Genomic DNA, 25,426 nt, shown 5'->3' on the forward strand with positions numbered 1-25,426 from the left:
ATAGTGTTAAAAAGTCCGATAGAGCCGGCGACAGGAAAAATCATTTTCTTTGTGAGGTCACAAGAAGTGTGGCCATAGTGTTAGAAAGTCCGAATAGAGCTGGCGATAGAGAAATAATTCTCTGTGAGGTTAAAGATAGGAAACAATTAAATATAGGATTGTATAAAGGCTACTGTCAATATATATTTTTTTTTAAAATAGAATTGTGTTTGAATTTGAGTCCGCGGCAGCGACTTGCGTGGTGTTTTGTGAAACTGTAAATAAGATGTGTTGAAATTGAAAGCGCAATGTGGTTATAACTTCATTGTAAGATTGTTTTGTTTAAATTGAGAGCGAGCAGCAGCTCAGCGGTGGGCTTTGTGGACATGTTGAGGTTGCGGGAGCAGTGTGGTTGTGGATGTTCGTTTGTGTTGAGTTTTGCATTGGAAATTCCATTTCCTGAGTGGTATAACGAACAGTGACTCCATCTGGTTGGTAAATCATTACAACAGAGCGTCTAATAAAACCAGCTAGGGGTCAGACTATGGAAAATACGGTAAACTAGAGAAATGAAATTTCTGAGGAGATTACATTGTGAATGCTTTATGATTGAAAGGCTAACTGGATGGCTGTTTTGATTTTTGTGGAAAAGGGTGGATCAGTGAGAATGGATGAAATAGTGGAAGTGGATTAATTGGTATTAATGTCTTTGGAAGAGTTGGTGCACCAACCCTGAACCTATGAAAGATGTGGAAATGTTTTCAAGTTTCAGTGGAGTTTCTCAGTGAATGCATGAATGAGCAGCAGTTGAAAATGGGAGCAAAATGTCTGCTCAGAGTTTTTGTGAATTAATGTTTGTTGCTCCAATGTTTCAGGTAGTTGAGATAAGTGCATTTATTTTTTGAAGACAACTGCATTTTATTTTGAATCATCTGTACATTTTTATTTTATTTTTGGTTTTTACATTGGGTAGAATTGTGTCTGAGTGATTGATAAGCCCATTGAAAGTCAAAACAGCAGCTGTTAGAATTTTTTCACACATTCTTTTAAGTCACACTCATGAAACAAAGACAAAAGGTGCCTTTGTTTGAACACTCTCACCGATGCAACTCCCCCATTCTACCTGGGAAGAGAGTTCAATGGGGGGTGGAGATAAATTCAGCAGTAAGGAGAAATAAATTGGGCTACTTTTAAGCAATTTAACATTAGCTACAATTGTAACAAACATAATTAAATATTCTTAGGGGGTTTTCAATGGATAATTTGGTAGATGCATATTTGGCATTTTTGTGCATCTTGACACAAAATTGGTTTGTTTTTCACCAAAAATGATAAACAACAGGCACATGAAGATAAATTCATTATATTTTTAAGCATTCTGATTTTACTGTATCTTCTTCCACTATTTTTTGTTTTGTTGGTTTTTATTCTTTGATGTTGCTGATGATGTCTCTGAAAAATCATTGGGTTGAGAGAGTCAAGGTAGTAGTAATTCCATTGATATTTCTTTATGGTTTGTTGATTTTTTATTTTTTTATTATTATTTTTTATTCCCTAGTTTGTAAATATTTTGTTAAAAAATAAAAAATGGGGGGAGATCTGAAGATTTGTAGAAACTCCTGTGCTGGCCACACAGAAGTGCTATGCAAATCTTCTTCTCAGGGTATTAAATGTGGCACAAAAGAATGACACGGGATTTATATAGAAATTGATTTGCTCAAAAAAAAATAGCAATTTGCTGATCAAGTTTGTCAAAAATGTTTGAAGTAATAGTAAAAGATGAATCACGCAGCCCACATTCCCCCATTGAGAAAGAAAATTGTGGAGTTTTTATTTTTTGTGTTTTTGTAATTGATGATCTGTACTGTATGTTTACAATGGACTCATGACTTTTTGGGATCATTTATTGTGTTATGGACTGAAGCTTTTTGCCCATTGTCTTAAGGACTTTGGAAAACACAAATGACAAAGGAAATTTCTCCTCCATGAGAAATTAATGGACAAATCAAGGACAAACTATCACATTTTTTCTTCTTCCTTGTTTTCACACCTAGACATTTCCCAGCAATGAAAACAATAATATGACTTTTTGCAAGGCAGTGTGTCGGTTTGTCACAGCCATTTTATTCACAGATGAAAGCAGACTCCAGATTCCTGCTGATGAAGTCATTCAGCCTGATGACTTCATCTGTTTAAGGGGTCCAGGTCCAGATCGGCATCAGCATCGCCCAGGGAAACCCCACATCGGTCAACCTCTAACAAGGATCCATGTTCACACTTCAACTTCAAACCCAGCAGAGTGCCTACAGGAACCCAGTTCATCTGACCAGACGCTGACGGAGAGCATGGAGAATCACTGCTGCTGAATTCCTGCGGTGGTTTCCTGACAGAGCAGGGAGACTGGAGTCCCTGCTGACACACCAAAAAGCTAAGGATGGCTTTTTTCTACAGGAGCTGGAGCAAGCAGCACACCCATCCGGTCCATCTTCATGTTTCTAAAAAGGAGGGAGAGAGAAACTGTGGCTGCTCTAAAGGTCTCTGAGAGGGCGTGCAAAGGGCACCAACGCCAACAAGGGGAGTGATGAGAATTGGGCCAGCGGTAAATGAGACCCTGGGCTCCCCTCTGATCTGTCACCAAAAGGATTGTTGACTCCAGAGTTTTGGGCCAATTCTCCAGAAAGCCCACCCAAGGCTGCTAGGGCCTTGGTGACGATGCCATCTGGTCCTGTGTTGTCCGGAATCATACCCATGTATCTATCTAATACTCTGTCTCCGTAGGTGCTCCCAGGCGTACACGCTTCTTCATCACAAAACGTGTTTCCAAACAGAAGACACAAACACAGCAGCTCTAGTACAAACTTCATATTGTCGATTTAATCTGAGATTTTGTCCAAATTTTCAGATTGAACAAGACTGAACAAAGAACTTTTCAAAATCTGGATTTCAGACCATTCCCCAGTCTGAATCTTTCACTACAGAAAGGTCATTGATGAAGACTGTTTCTTTGTGCTCACTCCATCTGAACTGATAGCATATATATATTGAAGTGTGTGTGTATCAGTTTTTAGCTCCTTTGAGATTTAGATCAAACCTAATGCAGTCTTTCCTTGAGCCAGATTAAAGATATTTTCTGCCATAGAATAGATTTCAGCCCCCCTGATTGCATTACAGATTTGAGACAAGTTATTCCTTGTGCAGTATTTGAAGTGCAGTGTGGAAACTTGAATTTGGTTTTGTTTTCTTTGATTTCTAAGATGTTTTCCCTTCCATTGTCTTTACCTGGTCAACAGCTTTAATATCTTCTGATTTAATTAAGTGTTTCTGTTTTTGTTTCAAATGGAATGCAAGTCACTAATCACTGTGAGTAAAACCAGCGAAACATATTTTGTTAAGAGAAAATAACCTTCTTGATACAAGATGAGGAGTCAGATGATGAGGTCAGAGGACATGAATTTCTTTTATAAATTATGATTTAGTTCTTACAACTTTGCTAATGTATACATTTTTGTCATTTTTATGTTTATGTAAATAACTGTTTTCAATAACATTTATAGTGAAATTCACACCTTTTTTAAGGTGTGAAGGGGTGGACTGTTAGGTTTAAAAAAGTTAAAGCCAGGCTATGTTTGGAAAACAATGTTTAATGGGGCCTGCAGCTAAATTTAATCAAGTAACTACACTAATCAGCATTTGACTGCCTTACCCAAAACCTAGCTTCTAAAGAATTAATCAGGTCATGTCTGACATTTAGCATATGAAGAAGACTCATTGTCCCCACAGGAAAGGTAACTATTGTTGTCTCTTTTTGGGGAGCCATCCCCTGTTGAGCTAGATGTGATTAGAACAAAGGAAATGCATATTACTGTAGAATCAACACTTCCATGACAAACAACTTTAGTCTGTGACTTGAAATTCAGAGGTGGGTCCTTATCCTGAGAGACAGGAATAAATGTGGGAGCAGGAGGAAGATTCGACACTACAGCCTGTGACCCCGCAAGGGGAAGCTGCTGTAGTCCACTGGTTACAGTGTATTGTTTTGTCATGTCGCATGGCTGCTAACTGTGACCCGACAGGGGAAGCATGTTTTGCAGTCTGCCGCTGGCAGTGTTTCGTGTTTTATGTTTAATTGTGTTTTGACTATCGTTTTCATCATGTTGTTTTATTAAACCTCTTGCTTAACTTTCAATTCGACCCAAGCCTCTCTTCCTTCCTCCAGAAATCAAAGAACGCGTCTTTTAGATAATTTCTTAACACTAGCGAACGTTAGTGTGCGAACGTTAGCGCGCTAACGTTAGCTCGCTGCTAGCGCGCTGCAATCATGCAAAATAAAAAGCAATCCAACAGCACATTATACAACGTAAACAAAGACATTTTCTTGCGGCGGCCTTTATAAAATGAGCAGTGGTGAAAGTTATTATAGTCCACGGACGTATTAAGAGAAAATTCTAATCTAGCTATTCATGTTATGATGGGAAGTGGAAGTGACTATGCTCTTCTTCTCCGTTTTTTGGTGAATTTCTGTAGCAGAAACAGCGTCACCTATAGGCCTGGCAGATGAAGTAGCGTATTGAGTCATTTACAAGTGGATTTGTTTGGACGCAACTATTCTTGAAACGAATCCAGGGAAGACGGGTAAAAAAAGATCGTTTTGGTACGTGTGGACGGGGCCTAATTCTAAGGGAGGCTTTCACATGTAAATGAAAATGCTGTGAGCTATACAAATGCAAATCATGGTAGCAGCAGGGGGAGTTTTACCCCAGGTGACATTTTTCTAAAAGGTATTAACTTAATTTTAAGAAAATCTCTTAAAATAGATCAGACTCAGTATAGCCTAATTGTAGACTCTTCAATTTTAGCTTGAATTGATTTATTTAATGAAAGTATGCTAGATTAATTACTTTGTATGTCATTAGCAATGACCAATTTTATGTAAAAAAGATGTGCACTCACTGTGCATAGTGAAATGACTACAGTGAACACAGTCTTGCTCATCCAACATTGTCTGGTGGAATGGAGACAGATGCACCACTGTACAGTTTTCTAAGAGAAGTCTTTCTGCTGACACCAGAACACTGGGCTTCACATAAAGCATATCAGCTTTGTCATTGCATGACAAGGTCCCAACCATTTCTCTTCTTAAAATACTGGCAAATTCAGCACCATATTCACATGTCCATGGCATATGAAGCTGTTGGCTCTGCTGAAATGGCCTCATAATCTAGACTTCAATTGTCCTATTGTTATTAAGCTTTACCGGTATTCCATTATAACTCACTGTAATTCACCTCCACACCAGTGTGTGCGCTGTTTGCGTCCTGCTGGTTAATCCGCTCCACGGTCTCTCTCTATCACTGCCTGCCCCCCATCCCCGCATTCACTGCTTCCATTTGTAAAAAATCGGCGGGACTCGGGAGATGAGTCCGAGAGTTAGAGCTAGTGATGGGACAACCAACTCTTTAACGAATGTCGGTTCAACCGGACGGTCGTTGGTTGGCTTACCGAGTTAATAGATTCGGTCACCGGTTCGCGTGCCCTCAGCGGCGGCGGGCGGGGGGCGGGGGGGGTGATCGCGTTTAACTTTACATATCTATCAAGATAACATTACGTGTATTTGTATGTGATATAGGCCTAATACTTTCCCCTTGGTAATGTCCATGAACACAATTCTAAAATGCACGAGACAGAAAGGCTTCTGCTATCGGTTGATAAGTCAAACTTGCCGAGAACCTAGACACCCGTTTGATTACATGACTCATGCATTAGCCACAGTTACAGTCTTGTTCAGTAGTCTGGTGCACAGTCTACTGGTGACAGCCTACCTATTACGTAACAAACATTTAACTTAACATAACTACTAAGATAACATGATGTGCATTTGTATGTGATATCCATCAATAATGTAATCTATTAATTTGTATGTACACCATCATCTAAGATGCACGAGAAATAAAGGCTTCTGCTATCGGTTGATAACTCAAACTTGCCGAGAACCTAGACACCCGTTTGAATATAGACTCGTGCAGTAGCCTCGGTTACGGTCCTTACGGTCTCGTTCAGTAGTCTCCTTGTGACAGCCTAGCCTGTGTGGTGAGCGTTCTGGCGTCTGGCGTCGTAAGGCGTTGTATGGCTGCCGTGCATCACCCAGGTGGGTGCTACACATTAGTGGTGTTAGAGAGCAGTCCCCACCCCCCCTCCCCCCAAATGCGCTTTGAGTGTCTATGATAAAGCGCTATATAAATGTAATAAATAATAATAATAATAGCCTAGCTACCACGTAGCAACATTCACTTCTCTAACATTTAACTTAACATAACTACCAAAATAACATTTGTGTATTTGTATGTGATGTACTGTACTTCCCCATCGATAATGTGTGAATTGCTGTGAACACAATCCTCTAAGATGCACCAGAAACCAGGCTTGGTTAATAACTCAAACTTGCCGAGAACAAGACACCGCTTGATTATATTAGAGTCGAGCTGCATAGGGTTTAGGCATTAGTAGCTCATTTCCTGATTGATTCTAGCACCACCACTCCAGTCCAGTGGAGGTGCTAATGAGCTAGATTACAACACACACAGTAGCAGAAGAATACCAGCTACACAACGGCCAACCATTGACATATATATATATAATGCCAACGGCACGAACGAAGTAAAAGAAAAAAACAGGAGTGAGTCGGTTCATTGACATATGGCACTCGATTCTCCCGGCTCAGTGACACGAGTCGGGTTAATTAACCGGCTCTTCGGTCAGTTCGTCAACACTAGTTAGAGCAAAAACTTCTGAAATATGGGAATATTTCAGGCCAACTGGTAAAAGAGTTGTCTGTACACTCTGTCAAACTTCACTAGGAAACACACAGGAGTTGTTCAAGACGTTTGGAGCGGGTTTTTTCTCTCCTCCATATCACCTCCGGGGCTCCAAAGATGCTCTCACAGAAAAAATATATGATTATTAATGAAACGGCGAGCTAGTCTATACTGTTTATTAACTCTTGATCGTACAATGACTGTCTTTGGATGTTAAACAGGCTACTTAGACTTGGCAGTAATGTTTTAAACCCCACCAAGTTCAACGCGAGCAGCACAGAGCTGTACGTCTGGCTGCTTTCAGCGCCATTCATTATTGAGGCAGAGCTGAGAGGGTGAGTTGCTTTATAAAAGTATATTTTTTGATTTTGTAATTTACAGGAAGCAGTCCGCCCTCTTCACAACTCTGAGACAAACTGTAGCAGGCGCTACTAACCGAAGCAAGGGTAAGATTTAAAGAATATGCTTTCATTGAATGAACTTCATTAATTCTTCTGTATAAGGACATAGATATACGTTAATAGATACCGATCTTAACCGTACTTTTAAAAAAAAATGTTAACAGACTAACCTTTCATCATAACGAGGCTGTGACCTATATTTGCTCGGAGCTGTCTGCAGGTCCAGATTTACATGACGCTGATACTGACGCCATTGTGTGTAAGTATCTTTCCTTGTTTAATTTTACTGTGACTTATGTTTTTTTATTCATACCTCTCTCATTTCATTGTTTTCCAGCTGCCTGTTAGACATGACGAGACAGCACGCAAGAGCTTCAGGTAGAAACACCCAGATGTGGCATCGCGGGAAGAAGCTGTGAAGAGTTTAGCTCGGAGTCGGTCGAGAAGAAAAGAGGGTAAGATTAGATCCGTTTGGTCAATGTGACTATTTTTCAGGTGCATTCATAGGTGTGTTGTGTCCGTAAGCAGTATATCACACAGATTGATTGATTTTACAGCTGCTGGAAGCGAGACAGTGCTGGCTGCGGGTGAGGTGACATTTGGAAGTGCTCCACCATAGACCTACAGGACAACGCACCACAGACGTCTGCTAAATGGACCGAATCAGACCGAATGCTGCCGGTTACCTACAGCTCCGAGGCAGCCGTCGGTTAGGGGTGGACTGTGCTGCTCCTCGTGAGCGTGGGATATTTGTTGCGTGTGCTGTGTGTCTCCGATGCTTTGTACGCAGTTTTTTTTTCTGAATGCGTTTGTGTTTTGTGTCAATAAAGCTCTATCTTTGAATAAACAGCACATTCCTGGCAAATCATTTTAACTATGATAATCATGACATGAATATACAACATAGCATATAGAAAAATAAATATATATAATACATAAATATATATATATATATATATATATATATATATATATATATATATAATTTTATTGTTATAATAATAATGGCCCAGGTTGACCAATAGCCTAACCCGTGACAGACCTGTCAACCAATCACGAGAGATTTTTCTTGTTAAAAAGTAGTGGTTTCATCCAATAGTGAGTGAGGAAATTCCAGCCAAGCCAGCCGTTCTCTGGCCAGGCGCCTATTCATATTCTAATTAGACCCTAACACCTCCGTGGGGGCTCTCCACATACCTCATGGTTCGTTTCCAACAATATGTGGCCATTGACATATATACAATGGACCAATAGACCCCGTTGCTCTGGACGGAGACCAGTGAAGGCTATTAGAAGCACTTTTCCGGTGAGCAAAATTACAAATCCCACTATGGCCACGCCAGGACCCACCCTATGAAGCATCTCGATTGGTTGGGGTTAGGCATTTCACCTCGAGTGGTTAAGGTTAGGGTTAGGGGATTGGTCAGGGGATAGGACCTGTACATGTAAGCATGGACGCCTGGCCAATAGTAGTGTGTGAACGCTATTGAAGGGCGGGTCTTGGCGTGGCCATAGTGGGATTCGTAATATCGCTTCCGGTGATGGCCAGCTTTACTGCGCAGCCTCCAACTGACAGAGACAACGTAAATGTGACGTGAGCAACGTATCTGAAAGATGTAAGTCTTCTAGTAGCTGTGACAAGAGAAATCTCAATCATTAAGAATCTCACAGAGACCGTGATGGATCAAGAGAAGCAACTTTTGGTAAGTATTATGATTAATTATTTGGTCATTTTGCATAGTATTTATTTAATTTAAAATATAACGCCAGTATGCCAGATTAAGTTAATGCATATATCATTTAAGCTAGCTGAGACAATGGTAAAGATATGCTTGCTTGCACATGCTGTAACGTTCATTTTAGACAAGCAACTTTTGCTAAGTATTATGATTAATTATTTGGTCGTTTTGCATAGTATTTATTTATTTTAAAATATAACGCCAGTACGCCAGATTAAGTTATATATCATTTAAGCTAGCTGAGGCATCGGTAAATATAAAATGCTTGCTTGCACATGTTGTATAACGTTAATTTTGGCCGAATATAACCACAAAATGGCGTCAACTGTTATCTAGCTACATCGCAAAAGAAAATGGACGAATCAGTCATATAAAAAAGTTAATCAGTAAATCGCTTTGGACAAAAGCGTCTGCTTTGGCCTGTTGAATAACAGATAGGTAATAGATGGACAATAATGTCACCAATAGCATATATAACTGAGGGTTGCCCTTTTCATTTTTCTTTCCACATAGGTTTAAATACTTTAACTTTAACATTAAGCTGTTAGCCTACACCATGCCTAACAATCAATTGTAGGTGCCCAAAGGAAGTATTACACAAGTTGATTTGAATTGTATAACTAAAACAGATTGGGTATAATCCCTATCAGCTACTGAATAGCAAACAATGCCGTCTCTGAAGAAACAGGACCCTAGGATATATTTCGGAACTGTATGAGATTGTGCTAAAATACGATATTAGTTGTAATGTTGTTATTTATTCATACCAAAGCTAACGTGCTCTGTACTGTTCCTTTTTATTTTTCTAGGACCCGTCCCCATCCTCCACCTCGGGGACAGCAGGAGAGACTATGGCCATGAAGCCTTGAGTACAAATCCAAATAGGTAACCCAACTGACACACTGCAAATCAATACATGGCAAGACTTCACACTATAATTAAGGTTTAACAGTAAGCAGTAGCAAAGAATGCAAAGCCCTCAAACGTTGTGTAATACCTATATTGTCATATTATTATTTCAGTGAACAGATAAGAGCAATTCAACTGTGATTTATTGTATATCTGCATAGACTTTTTCTGTTTTGTTTATGGCCCAAAACAAGTTACTTGTGTGTGTTAACAGGTGTGTACTGACACTTTCACATAAAAAACTGATTTGGATAATGGGCAGCAGCTCCATTCGTCGTGGGGAAGAGAGGGCCAGAGAGACCATGGGGGCCAATCTTGGCCTAGCGGCCAAGGTTCACTGGTTTGGCTGGGGTGGACTTCGATGGCACTCTCTCTTTTCTTCCCCACGACGAATGCAGCTAGCTTGAGAGGAGATTGTGGGTCAGCTGCCTTGTTCCCCCTTCCTGTGTGTTTGTGTCTCCCTTTTCCCCTCTGTGTCTGTCTGTACCCTTTGTCTCCACCTGGAAGTGGCAGGGGGCGTGTCTAGAGAAACTAGGTCAAGAGGCGTGGCCATTCGTCCCTGCTCTGTCACTGGCACAGCTGATGCACATTCCATGATTCACACTTGCAGTATTTATACTGCAGTTACATACTCCTACGTGGTAACTTGGCGCAGTATCCCTGCACGTATTTCTAGAAACTCTTGTGATTTTGTATTTTTTAACTTCAGTTCCTCTGTGCAGATCCCGCTGTTACCTGCTTCCTACCTGCTGTGCTCTGCCGTGCTGCCTGCCTCACGCCACTCAGACACAACCACCTGCTTCTCCTGGATTCTACTCAGAACTTCTTTGGATCTGCCACTGCCTGGTTCCCTCAAGCTGCAGTCCCTTCCCAGAAGACTTCAAGCTCAGCCTTGATTGTTCATCTCCTCTGAGTAATTATGCCTAATAAATACTTGAACTGTTTATCTGTGTCCTGAGTGGTATCTCTGTGTTCTGGGTTGTATATACAGCCTCAACAGGGATAGGGATTTTTTATTTATTATAATTACTTTTTTATATAATGTTTTTATGGGTTTTACTATTTCAACTTTTAATAAAGCAATATTATTAACCAAATGATTCAATATTTATTATTGAAACACACAGTAGACACTTCAAGTAGACATGCTTTGACAGAAATGTCATGTGGTTTTATTACTTATGTGGTAGAACTTTATAATGATATTCAAAGTCAGTGGCCTACACAGGGAATATTGATAAGGGAGGTGTCAAGACACCTTTAGATTTGATTATATTTCTCTTCAATGTCATTGTGCAGAGTACAAGTACAGAGACAATGCAATGCAGTTAGTGTCTAACCACAAGTGCAAAAAAAAGTACAGTATAGACAGGTAGTGTAGTATAATGTAGGATTCTCGTAGGGTACAGATTTGATCATTGGCAAATTATCAAAGATGTTTTATCAATATTAATAAAGTTATGAATATGGTTATTAATAACTTTATCAAATCGACAAACAATCAAAACGGGGCACCACCCTGCAAGTCAGGGACCAATAATCAAACTGTGGAACAGTCTCATTTCTGTGGTAATCCTTTAAAAAGGAAATAAAGGAAGGGGTGAATCCAAGCACGGACCTGATCGACCAGCAATTATTACAACAAGTACACAAAACAATCACAAGCAACTGCCAATTAAGTATAATAAGATTTATTAACGTCACAATTATCAGTAGCTAATCAATAATCCTTCAATAATAAACTTATATATCTTTTACAATATCACAACCAAAACAAAGCAAAAACAACGCAGCATGTGTCATGGACACATCTGTGGGTGTGTGTGTGTGTGTGTGTGAGCAAAAGAGGAGGGGCGGTGTCAAAATGTAGTCCTAACACAAAAACCAAAATGGCTACTCCTGTGAGCTGCACAAAACTATTTAGCCTCAAGAGGGCGGTAGTGGTGCTGCGTGCACGAGGAGGGGCTGAAGAAGCTGAGGGGGTTGCTAGGCAACGCGCACGCTTCGCCTAGTATTTTAGGTCAAATGTTAGCTCTGTACAAGGTGATGCCGACTCCACGTATGAAGCTAGCACCGTTAGCTCGGGAGCTACAAGCTAGCTTGTGTCCGTGTAGGTGTATGGGTGTGTGTGTATAATTAATAAAATGAGACAGGGTAAAGAAGGGAAAACACTCTGATCTTAGTTATCGATAATGACCCAGTCCCCCTCAGCCACTCAGGTCTGGGCTAACGTGTAGTTAGGACAGACTCTGAGACTTTTGTTTTGCTGCTGAAAACGTCATTATAACCACTCCAGTGGCTAACAGCTGATTTTCGCGATTTTCTCGCAGACAGTAATTAAAACTCCGTGAAAGGAGTGATTAAGCAGGTAGCGATTACAGTTATACCCAGCTACTTAACACAACAACAGTATCGTGATCGCTGATACATTCACAGAAAAAGAATCTTTTTCTGATTAATCAGAAAAAAGATTAATAATCACGTATAGACCAGTACATAATTAAAATCATAGATCACATTAATGGCAACAATGGTAGCGAACCCTTTGCTCATTAATAAACACACTACTTATCTCTGCCCAGACGTAAGCCTTCTTACGGTGTGTTCAGTCCCTTTGTTTCTGTCCATAGATTTGCACAGAAATGAAACAGACAAATCCTTTGGCGCTCGTCAGCCGCGACGGAGAAACTTCCCTCCAAAATAGCAGCAAGGGGAAAGTTTAGTCGACTTTGAGAAGAAAAACGTTGTTTCCTTCTCACTGCAGAACACTGGTGCGTTTTCAAGAATCCACCGAAATAAAATCCACTTTCTCCAGAAAATGGAAGTTTTAGCACAAGCGCTTGTGCGCTCCCCTCAGCAACGGAGTTGCAATGGAAGACGAGGGAGTGTCCTAGGATCAGGTTATTTATAGGTTAAGACCTCATGCTGTGTTTATGGTCCCGCTGAACCAATAGGAAGACTTGAAACTCTTGAAAGGGTGAAGACTACAATCTTGTGATTGTGAGGTGTTTCCCTTCTGGCTGGCACTTTCACATAGAGGTGTGAATTAACCAGGCTTTGGGGTTTACATGCAGACCAAGATTCCTTTGTCTCTGAGCACATGTGTGTCTTGTATCCAGAGGTTAGTTTAATCTGAGGCCTTTTGGTTAAAATCAAATTCAACACCACTGATGGTTCCAACAATAAACAGTATATGGCATAGTGCAGTGTACACAGTAGTATACAGTTAACCAAGTTGTATGGTTTACAGTAAGGCTATGTGCAGTGTAATAACAGTAACATTGTATGGGTGGTGTGTGAGGGGAGGTGGGGGGCTCAACGTTGATGGCTACCTCCTTGTTGCCCCTATCAAAGCGGCCCTATGGATGTAGTTCAGCTCATCAGGCACAGGCAAGGAGGTGTCGAGCATCTTGTAGATGGCTTCGACCATGATGAAATGGATCCCTCATCTTCACGCGTAGATGTGTAAATAAATAAAGGAATAACGTTAACCGCAATTGGCATTGAGAAGTTTCTTTTTCTCCATTGGCTGTATAATTTCCCCATCCCCCGTGTATACCTTGTTACCCCTACTTCATTATTTAACAACATATACATTTCTTAAAATATCATACTTGTTTGTGGATAAATGTTACTTTATATGAATTCACTTGCCACATTTCTAAGTATGAGTAATTCCAATCCATCAAAACGTTGCTGAAAACTGAAATATTATATATAATAAAGCTGAAATATTTTCTTCCGATGCTTTTCATAAACTCTATGGGCTTCTCACCTTCTCACTTGACTGCATGCCTCCACGCCATAGACAGTATACAAGCTCCACGCCCCCCAATTGCCTGCGAGCTTGGCCGTCTATGGTTTCTCCTGGCAATACGGTAATTTTTCGACTATGCGACAGTAAGTCGCGTGGTTATGACACAATCCTTAGCCTATTTTTACAAAAAACATCTGCTACGGAATCATAACGTGAGGTACAAGGTAATGGAGCCTTTTATACATTGTCGTGTTTCTTTAGAAATAAACAATGGACAAATAGAGTCTTTAAACGCTTCAGATGTAAAGTTATTTGCAGTCAAGTGACGTAAAAAAAAAATTGCGGTCAGCGGAATGCTAACAGGAGGTGATGGCCAGGTAGCAACAAAATGGCGCCATGATGGCTCGAGTTCTGAAGCGAAGCTTACCCCCTTGTATGTGGCACAGACGAACGTGACGTTCGCAGCCTGTAAATTGTCAATAACTGCCGGAAATTAGGGGGATTTCCGGGCGTTTACAGGCATGTACGGGGACAGAAATCCCACTTTTCATGCAGTGTCTGCCATTGGTCCTGTACAGTGTAAACCGGATTCATCCGTGAAGAAAACACCTCTCCAAAGTGCCAGACGCCATTGAATGTGAGCATTTGCCCACTCAAGTCGGTTAGGACAACAAACTGCAGTCAGGTCGAGACCCCGATGAGGACGACGAGCATGCAGATGAGCTTCCCTGAGATGGTTTCTGACAGTTTGTGCAGAAATTCTTTGGTTATGCAAACCGATTGTTGCAGCAGCTGTCCGGGTAGCTGGTGTCTTCACCTCCAAGATGGTCTCAGACCATCTTGGAGGTGAAGATGCTGGATATTGAGGTCCTGGGCTGGTGTGGTTACACATGGTCTGTGGTTGTGAGGCCAGTTGGAGGTACTGCCAAATTCTCTGAAACGCCTTTGGAGACGGCTTATGGTAGAGAAATGAACATTCAATTCATGGGCAACTGCTCTGGTGGACATTACCGCAGTTAGCAAGCTCCCACAAAACTTCCGCCATCTGTGGCATTGTGCTGTGTGATAAAACTGCACATTTTAGAGTGGCCTTTTATTGTGGCCAGCCTAAGGCATACCTGTGCAATCATCATGCTGCCTAATCAGCATCTTGATATGCCACACCTGTGAGGTGGATGGATTATCTCGGCAAAGGAGAAGTGCTCACTAACACAGATTTACAGATTTGTGAAATTTTGTTCAGTGTAAATAAACTAAAATGTACACAGGGGGATGGGTGCGCTACAGTAAGAGTTTTGTGCCTTCTGCCATATCATCCCTAAATGAAGCTCCCCAGCGATGATTGGCATCATCATCACATGTTCTTGTTACTTCTATGTTGTATATGCTGCCCACAAGGTGTGCCAGTGGAACCTGGAGGGAACTTTACATTATAGGGTATTTGGGGTGAAGGTGTCTGTTTACTGTATGTGTATGTATGTATAATTTGTGAGGCCCTGTACAGACTGAAAAACAATAGACTATCTATCTATCTATCTCAGACAATGGCCCTGACTTCAACTCTGAACCAGGATTCTGTGTGCTGAATCAGACTGGAGAGCTCTGTGAATCTGTGAAGAACTCTAAAATATAATAAATCCGGATATTAACTTAATTGACCTTCAAAATAAGTTTACAATTATGGATGTGGTGTACAGATACAAGACAAATACATTGTATGAGACCCTAGCTAACAATTTATGGTTCCCAGGACGTTCTGGTTTGGTTGTGGGAACGTTCCCTGAAGGTTAGATTTTGGTTCCCATGGAAAGCTAGGTACACGTTCCCAGAACGTTCCCACTTCCTTAACCTTTATGGAACATTACCCTAATGTTCCTCCACATTCAGCCATGGTACCAAACATTTAATAATATTAATATAATAATCAGAATCAGTTTTATTGGCCATATATAGACACTTACTGTACAATAGAGACAACAATATACATATAGGCACATAACCCAATATACAAAAAATACCACTATACAAATAAGACAAATCAATACAAGTACACATGGAGAAGAGTGCAAAGTAATAGTGCAAATGTAGTGTGCAAGATGCATATTGGAATGAAGTATGTAACGTGTAGGTGAATGGCCAAAGTGGGGATGACCCCATTTATCAGCAGTTCAGGAGAGTGCCTTCAGCTCCGCTCGTGTGGAACCAACTTAGAATTTGGGTTTGAGGGGCAGACACCGTCACCACATTTAAGAGTAAACTGAAAACCCTCCTCTCCTCTCCATCCACCCGTGCTCTGCAGCGCCACGTCACATCCCGCAACGCCCTGCTGTGATGTTCATACGCACAGAGTAGTCAGGATCTGGTATAGGAGACTGCACTACTCAGTATGACACGATGTGGCCTGCTATTACATGAACTTCCACGACTACCTTTCAAAGTCACTGTTCCACTATCTTTAATGTGACTATTATTTGCCACTGTTCATCACACCCCCAACCAGGCCCGTCAGACACCACCTACCAAGAGTCTGGGTCTGCCGAGGTTTCTTCCTAAAAGTTTTTCCTCGCCACTGTTGAAACAGCCACTGCTAATGCTTGCTCTTGAGGGAATTACTGTAATTGTTGGGGTTTTGGAATTTATAGAGTGTGGTCTAGACCTACTCTATCTGTAAAGTGTCTCGAGATAACTCTGTCATGATTTGATAATATAAATAAAATGTAATTGAATTGATGGCAGTGGGAAAGAAGCTGTTCTTGTGTCTGGTTGTATTTGTGTGCAGGGATCTGTTGCGCCTGCCAGAGAGGGGGAAGGCAGGAGGATGGCAGCAGTTTAGAAGATGGCCAGTAGCTCTTGTGGTAGCCTAGGCGATGCTTCCAGAGTTGCCTTTTAAGGATGGCGTAGATGTTGGACTCCCACTTCAGGTCCTGGGAAATGATGGAGCCCAGAAACTTGAATGAGTCCACCTTTGACACTAGGCTGTTGGATATTGTGAGGGTGGGGGCGGGGCACTGTGGGGTCCTCCACGTCTGCTGCAGTCAGCATGGGGAAGTTTTTCTGGGAGGCCGCCAAATAGAAGCAAAGATACAAGTCAAATTAAAACCTTATCAGCCAAGCTAAGAATAATACTGATGTGAACAATAAAATAACACCTGCCTGTTATAACCCTGCAGATTGTCAGGTCCTGGAAGGCCTTCTTTGTCCTTCTGCCCTGCAGGCTATACGGTTTTAGAACGTCATTGGTTGCCACTCGCGGTAGCGTGCCACGGATGGCAGTAGGCTAAGGCCGGTTACACACGGCAGGCGTGGCGTGAGCGGGGCGTTTCTGTTGCGTGTCAGCTGTGTGGATTTTGCCTGTCTTTACACACCAGAAAGGTGTCTGACGCAGCGCTGCTGCTGCTAGCCTTTTCTGGACACATGGATGTTTCCCATTGATAAAATGAAATACCATGTTAAACATAAATATATACTGATATGATTACAGCAAAGACAACTCCGGCAGTATTGACAGCAAAATAGGCTACAGAATATTTCGTTCTGTATTGACAGGTGACATATTAGAAAATCGATTAAAAAAAATCACATTCATATAGGCCTATCTGCATTTATATCAAAACCTAGAGGCTTTCAAACAAAAACATGTCATTTGTTAATATGTATTTATGTCTAAATGACATATAAGGCCGGTTACACACTGGACGCGTCATGCGAGCGTGTCAGCCGCGTGGCGTGTCCGTTTATATTTCGGCTCCCATGGTAACAGGTTAGAGCTTACACACTGCCGGCTCGAGACGCGCGTCTCACTCGGAAAATATGTTTAGGCCGGTTACACACTGACGACGCGTGCAGTGTGTAACTGGCCTTACACGCGTGCCTGCTAGAAATAGAACCGACGCCTATTTTTCACGCGAGACGCGAGCGTGTTGGAAGCGTTTCCAGGCAAAATAGAATAGGAAAATATGTTTATATGTCATTTAGACACAAATGCATATTAATAAATGACATCTGGATGTTTGAAAGTCTAGGTTTTGACATCAATGTAGATATAAATGTAATACAAAATTTCAGAGAAATTATTTTCAAATGTTGCACTGGTCATACAGAACGAAATATTCTGTAACATATTTTGCAGTCAATACTGCCGATGTTGTCTTGCTTTAATCAAATCAGTAGGCTATATATAAGGGTAGTAGGATAGGCTACGATAACGTGAGTGACGGTCCAACATCAGATAGGCTGTATAGGCTCTTTACAGCTACGCAGACAGCCCACTTACCCATTTTTCAGAGTTTGAATCTGTCAGCACTATGTCCCGAGATCAGCCCCCCCTGTACCTAGCAGTAGGAGCAGCGCCGCGTCAGACACGCTTCTGGTGTGTAGGACAAAATCCACGCAGCTGAGACGCAACAGAAACGCCACGCTCACGAGACACGTGCAGTGTGTAACCGGCCTAAGCTCTACCTGTTAACATGGCAGCCGAAATATAAACGGACACGCCACGCGGCTGACACACTCGCGTGACACGTCCAGTGTGTATGGAACGCCAATGAGGTCAAAAAAATACGTGAATTTTGACCTCGTTGGCGTTCCATAGCCTAAGCTACCCCTGGTGAAAAAAAATTCTATTCAAAATATACTTTAATAAAGTGTACTAAGTATATTTTCTAAATTTTGTACTATTTTCGTCAAATCCAAGTATAGTTAAGTGTATTCAATTATGTATTAACTTCAACTTAACATCTATTTGACTACACTTCAAGTGTAAATAGTATACTAAAATGGAATAACTTTTTTTAAACTTCAAGTGCACTAAAATAGACTAATGAAAATCAAGATTCATGAGCAATTAAGCACACTTACAGTACAATTGCATTGTATTGCCATTCTTATTGAAATACACTTAAAAAGGCATTGCAGCGCAACTTACAGTTGCGTTTAAGTATATTTTGTTCATACTGCTATCATACTTATAATTACTATAAACTATGTTAATTTAGTATGCCTCTGTGATATTTCAAGTGATCTACAAATGCACTTCATAACTATATCAAGTGCTTTTAAAGTGTCCCACTATGACAATAATGTGTTTGAAGTGAAGTTCAATTACAACCTAAACATCATAAACACGTACTTTCAGTGCAATATTATAGTGTAAGGTAGAAACAAATTGTTTTAAGTATATTTCATCTGTACTTTTATCCCCATTTTGTTATACTTAAGCATGAATGTTGCTATTACAGTTCAAGTGCATTACATCAACAGATTATAAATTGCATTTCAGAAAAGGATCTTTATTATTGACACAAAAGTAAAACACAAAAGCAGATATTGGCAAAAGCAGGACCCTTGAACAGTAAAGGCAGCGTCAAAGAGAAAAAAAAAAAAAGAAAGAATATGAGCGATATCCGCCGTGTTCGGACATACGCCGCTGTGGACGATGTCTTCCAGTTCAAGTGTTAAAAATTCCTTAGAAATAAAAGTTTATTGATCTTTGAAAAAGTGTACCTTCATTATTATGCCATTATCGTTATATTAGATGAAAATGGTCTCAGGACGACAAGATTATGGTTTATCACAATAATTTCTGGGACAATTTATCGTCCAGCCAAACTTGTTATCGTGACAGGCCTACTCGCTTTATACTGGACCAATGTCGAAGATCGTTGTTCCCATTAGTAACAACAACAGAGGAACATAGGGTCCAAATTGAAAAACCCGAAGTTACCCTTTAAATTGTGCACTCTGTTTTCAAAAATAGTTTTTCAAAATTTTTTAACCCTGTGTAAAAAATTGGTACTGCTGGTATAGCAGTACCAAAGATGCCTGTTGGTCTTTAATGGAGTCTGTTTTCTAGAGAGAAAACTTTTGCTTGGTTTGCAAAAGGTTATTTCCAAGCAGCTCCATGCAAATCCTGTCCAGTTAATTCAAACAAAAAAAACTAGTCCAAAGAGTACAGCCATACCAACGATGCCTTTAGGGACAACTACGCTGTTTGGTTGACGGCGCAGTCTCTCTGGCCCTTTCACTGGAAGAGCCTGTTTTTTTAGAGGAAGTGCTTTGTTGGTAAGTTTCCCTCCATCAAGTTCCATGCAAATCTTTTGGATCAGGATTTGGATTTGAAGTTCAGGGCATACTGTACATTAGTCAAAACAGCATAGCAACAGGTAATGCTACATTATAAAGATCTTGCAACATCTTGATGCCTTCAAGGACAATACCAATGTCCCCTGGTTCATCACTTGAAGCATGTTCTTTAAGAACATAAATCCCAACAATGGTTTCTTCAGTGGCCTCGTTGATGGCGTCTTCATCCATGCCCTATTAAAAAAGAAAAAGAAAAAGGCAGTCAATAAGACCAATCGAGAAACAAATACACAAGTATTAAATCATAAGGGAGTAGTAAGTAAGGCTAACGATTTTAGAAAATAATCTAATTGTGATTTTTTCCCACAAATATTGTGATTGCAATTTAATATGCAATAATTTTTTAAGCTCTTTGTCTTCTGTATTATTCAACAAAGACAAGTAATACATCCTTGTATAGTATGAACAACACAAGATTAGATAGATTAAGATTATTTCCTGGAGGCCAGGTCTGGATGTGATGATGAAATTAGGTGATGCATGAATTTATATGAATGACATCTTTTATTTAACTACTTCAATCACAGTAGTATATTGAGCACTGACCAAGCCTGGTGTAAACATTCATATGAAAATCAGAAACAAATCACACAAACTAAAGTGCAGATTGCAAAAATATGTGGCTTTACCACATTTAGTAGTATTTAGATTATTTAATTATTATTAACTGTAATAAACATAAATAAACATGTGGATTGCATTGTTTTTTTTGAACACACTACACTTTGAAGTCAACTACTGGTGTACACTGTCATATGGGTACATATTTCTCTAAGAATATTACAACATGGTTAGTACAAAGGTACTAGCCTTGCGGTCAACTCCAAACACGTAGGAAAGAGATTGACAGTAAAGACAAAGAAAGATACAAATATGAAGATACTGTAAGTAAGAAAATAAATAGAGGAAAGGTTAAAACTGAGACAAAAAGATGAATATAGTAGGAGAAAGATGAAAAATAAGTAGACGTTGGGCCTTGCCGTTCTTGCCAATAAATTGTGGTATGTAAAATATAACATAACATTACATAACCTTTCCACAATTCTAAAATCTTAATGTTTTTCAAAAAAAAGAAATAACACTAAACAACCAGTTTTTGTTTTAATGTTTCTGATACTGTTAAAGTTTAAATTGGTGATATCTGTGAGAGTAGGTCCATTTTCATTTGTAAACAATTGAGAAACAAATAAATGTTTCCATCTGTAACTTTCAATTATTTTAGGAAATATACAAAGAAAAAACAAATATGACAGCACTTACCACTATAAAGCATTTGATTGTGTATGCTGTTCAAATAGGATCCTATGAAAGAAAACATTTAGAATCAGTGAGGTGAACCAAGCACATTGACTCAATAATTAAAAGACCAAACAAAATAAAGCACACAACAAAGACACAAAGGTGGGCTAAAAATCCAGTTTGAGTCCGACCTTAAAAACGCTGCTTCATTTATATGAAAACTTAATGATTTATGGAGGGCTTCTTTAGTGTGCAGGAGTGGAGAGAGATTTAGGAGAATGATATGGTAAAAAAAAAAAAGAGTTCCCATACACTGTGCTAACGTTAGTTGCCCCGATACATTTTCATGTCAGCAGCACCCTCCCGCATATAACCGACACACACACACACACACACACACACACACACACACACACACACACACACACACACACACACACACACACACACACACACACTAACTGAATAACTTTAGCTACAACACTCGTTCGTTCTTACCCGACGTTACATTGAACTTGTAAGCCTGTGGTCTTAGCTAGCTAACCTTAGCTATTAGCAAACCAACATATAACATTATGCCCAAACAACTCGACGGACCTTTTTTTTATGTTACATAAAATATAACAAAAAAAACGTTACAACAGCATCAATGTAATCTAAATGTTGCGAACTAAACCTGACCACTTAACACTCATTCTTATGAGGCTGACTGGCTGACTGGCTCCTCTTCCTGCCATTAACATTACGTTAGCTACATTGAAATACCGTTGTTAGGCGCAGGACCGTCAGGGGGAGAAACACAATTATTAATGCTAAACTAAGTAGTTACTAGTTAGTGATGGTATTAGCTAACTTAGTTACAAGAAAACCGATATATTTATAGAATGCACAAACAAGTGAACGGACTTTTGTAACTGTTACATGCAGTACAAAAACATTATGAACATGAACAAAATCATTTTGATTGAGGTTAACTTACTTTTTCGTGAAGAAGACAACATATGGCTGCTGTAGAATTAATCCTGCAGGCAGCCAACACATGCTCAACATTCTTCTTCATATTCTTCTTGTTTTGGCGATGTCCTTGTTGAAACAGTTTGCCTGTGTTGGCAGCATAGACAGTATATAAACGGTTGGTGTCAGTGCCCGGGAAGTGCCACCTACACTTCCTGGCGCCATTTGATTCAAATATACCATTTCCGGTAGTGACCAAACTTAATTCGATCATTTAAAATTTTCAATTCAATCAATTTCAATCAACGCAAAAGGAATCTATACAAAAACACCTGAAGTCTACAAGATTGAACCATGTTCTTGAAAGGAATATAAATGAATTGGGTAGCATATTCTAAATTCATTTTTGTAAATTCAAAGACCTGCTATTTCCCATTTTTCAGTGTACTTTGATATGCTAATAAAAGTACACTTATATTTAGTGCACTTTGTTTACAGTGTACTAAGATTACACTACTGATGAAGTGAAATTAGTGTACACTTTCAAAAATTATACTAACTCTATTAAAAATAAGTGTACTTACTATAAGTGTACACTAAGTTACAACTATACATTTTTGTATTTTAACATATTTTATGCAAGTACTCTGATATGCCACTAAAAATACACTTATTTTAGAGTGTACTGTATAAAGTGTACAGAAGTCACACTTCTAATGAAGTGAGATCATAGTACACTTTAAAAAAGTATACTAACAATTAATTTCCAAAAACATATACTTCCCATAAGTACACTGAATTGCCACTCTAAGTATGTCAAATTTAATACACTTAAAAAAAATAAACTTCTGTACAATTTAAAATACATTAACAAAAAAGTACACTTTCAAAAAGTACATTTAAAAAATAATTTGATTACTGGTAAATTAGTATACTTACTTTTTGGACTTCGAAGTTGAACTTAATTACATCTATTTTCAAGTATACTTTTTAAAAGTACATATTAAATACTCTTTAAATAAAGAACAACAAGTAGAAGCATACTTGTTTTATACTCCATGTAGGCCTACTTCATTCATATTTCTAATACACTAAAGTATACTACTTTTTTACCTGGGACCTCCGGTCGAAATGCAGTAATAGAATTTCACTACATTGTAATGTAGCCTATGTGTACCCTATGTGATGATTAAGCTTCCGTAGTGTTTTTACACTTCGGTCTTCGCATCTCATTTCTCCTTAAAATATGCAGCTTACTGTGTTTTTCAGAGTTTTATTTTGGAAATTGCCACCGGAAATAGCGTGTCTAATTGCACATGTCTTTACGTTGTGGGAGCTGGAGGCTCCAGCAGCAGAAACGCCCTGCATACTCTCTCCCTCACTCCTCCAACATCCATCCACTATCCGTGTGTCCCGGCTCTCCTCTGCTCCTCCAGCCGCGGAGGAGCCACTCTGAGCCTGAAGGAAGACGAACCACACCTCGCTGGAAGAAATGGCCTTTTAACACTAGAGAAAAGAACCCGGAAAAGACATGGATCCTTTTTCCTTCCAACACCACCTCCTCCTCCTGCTCGCTTCCCTGAACTGCTTCCCCGCTGCTGCTGACATGAGACTCGGTGAGTGAATTAACGGATGCTTATTTTCTTCATGAGCTGCATCCATACCGTCTCCGGTCCTGAAGAGATCTCCTCAGAGCCATTTAGCAGACAGACCGGAGGAGACTATTTCTGTTTCTCATCTATGTGACCGGGTTGTGTATCAGCAGGCTGGTTCAGTGCAGCTTCACCTGAGCCGAGGAAAACCAAACACGATGATTCTGGAATCGCTTTCAGCTGTAAATACAGGCCTGCCAGTAGTCCTGCCAGTCCACAGGGGATCTAGAAATGATAGGGAGTCACTGCTGAGCACCGCGGTAAACAACTCGAGCTAATCCACGGGAATTAGCCATTCTTTTATTAACAAGGCTTACATCTGTTAGTTAAGAATATTTGGAACAATAAAACACATTTTAAAAGTACTACAAATACAAACATTTAATAAACATTTTTGTAATTTCAATTATAAATACAAATGAAATATACAAAATAATAAAAAACTACATGGATACTTAAAATAAAATAAAATTAGTTTAAAAATAAATCAGATTCATTCAGGAATAAAAAAAACAATTATTATGAATAAAATATGAAAATGACACCAGAAAAAATATTTAAATCAAATAAATAATTAAATAACAAACAATTTATTAGGTAATTAAAATATATACTTAAAAACGTAAACTAAAATAATATAATTAAAGGGAAATTAAAAAATAATAGACATTAATTATGTAAAATAATTCAGGAATGCTATTCATAAAATACAGAGAAAATAAAATATATACATGAACATACGAATGAAAGACAAAATAAAATATCAAAATAACATACTAACAGAATAGAAACTACACTACCAAATATAAAAAAAATCTGTGTAAAGAACAGGTAACACCCACCAGTGATAACATCAATGCAAAGCAATTAAAAATAAACTTATACCTACACTCAGAGGTAGCTATTGATCGGAAATGTAAAGGTGTGTGTGTGTGGGTGTGTGTGTGTGTGTGTGTGTGTGTGTGTGTGTGTGTGTGTGTGTGTGTGTGTGTGTGTGTGTGTGTGTGTGTGTGTGTGTGTGTGTGTGTGTGTGTGCGCGCATGTGTCTCCAGACCCCTCCTCCTCTCTCCTTTAGAGATTATATAATATCAGCAACACACAGAGAGTATGGCAGCCACAGAACAGATTCAACTGAGGAGACGAGCATGCAGCGAAACAACATAGAGCACCCAGCTGCAGCACTCAGCCTCCATTTATACATTAATGTGTATGTGTATGTATATATATTCTATACTGTATATGTGGATCTACCTGTACTGTTACAGTAGTTTAATGTTAAGTTTAATCATTTTTATTCTAATCCTGCAATATTCCCATTTAGTTTATTATGTTGTTAGTTTATTGTACAGATTTGACTTCCTTCTCTTTTTCATCAACTGTTTTTAGTCTTGTGTAAACATAATGAAAATATTGTCTTTGTCATTATTGACATAATGCTTCTGTGCTAGTTACAGCAGTACATTTTTGCATTAGTTCATTGTGATTTTTTTTTTTTTAAAGTAATTATTTGTAGCATTGTCACCATCTTTTGAACTGGACCTGTATGGCTCGATGTCAAACAGGAAGCCGGAGCTCAGACTAAAGCGAGATTTCTGCTTCTGCGGAGGCTCCAAGCAAAGCTGTGGTGTATGCTGGGGAGTGTGTGGTAGAGTGAGTGAGAGAGTGATGGTGATTATCTTCAGAGCGAGTAGTGACTCTAGAGTCCTAGTGAGAGAACCAAAGTGTCTACCCTGTTCTTTCTGACCACGGTGGGAGATGTGGAGCAGGAGAAGTTAACCCTCTCCTTGATCTCATGTTGTTGATGGAGAAGGAGAACCTGGGGCCTGTTTCACAAAAGCAGAAT

The 25,426-nt window shown here is 39.5% G+C and overlaps 1 protein-coding gene and 2 long non-coding RNA genes across 5 annotated transcripts in view; 2 read left to right on the top strand and 1 right to left on the bottom strand.

The window, feature by feature from the left end:
- Nucleotides 1-7,369: 7,369 nt before the first annotated feature.
- Nucleotides 7,370-7,885, top strand: LOC114564773 (uncharacterized). Its single transcript, XR_003693834.1, has 3 exons — nt 7,370-7,451; nt 7,530-7,647; nt 7,750-7,885. It is a non-coding gene; the product is annotated as an uncharacterized LOC114564773 (long non-coding RNA).
- Nucleotides 7,886-19,384: 11,499 nt separating this feature from the next.
- LOC114565892 (uncharacterized) lies at nt 19,385-22,276 on the bottom strand. The gene is made up of 3 exons (XR_003693996.1): nt 21,957-22,276; nt 20,999-21,040; nt 19,385-19,912 (listed from the first exon to the last, which is right to left on the bottom strand). It is a non-coding gene; the product is annotated as an uncharacterized LOC114565892 (long non-coding RNA).
- Nucleotides 22,277-23,248: 972 nt separating this feature from the next.
- Nucleotides 23,249-25,426, top strand: part of LOC114565842 (receptor-type tyrosine-protein phosphatase N2) — a 298,094-nt gene continuing 295,916 nt past the window's right edge. For all 3 annotated transcript variants that reach the window (XM_028594123.1, XM_028594124.1, XM_028594125.1), the window contains exon 1: nt 23,249-23,547. In XM_028594123.1, coding sequence (XP_028449924.1) covers nt 23,463-23,547 — 85 coding nt within the window. In that variant the 5' untranslated portion in view covers nt 23,249-23,462. The remainder of the gene's footprint in view (nt 23,548-25,426) is intronic.

This window comes from Perca flavescens, chromosome 12, assembly GCF_004354835.1.
Source record: "Perca flavescens isolate YP-PL-M2 chromosome 12, PFLA_1.0, whole genome shotgun sequence".
NCBI lineage: Eukaryota > Metazoa > Chordata > Actinopteri > Perciformes > Percidae > Perca > Perca flavescens.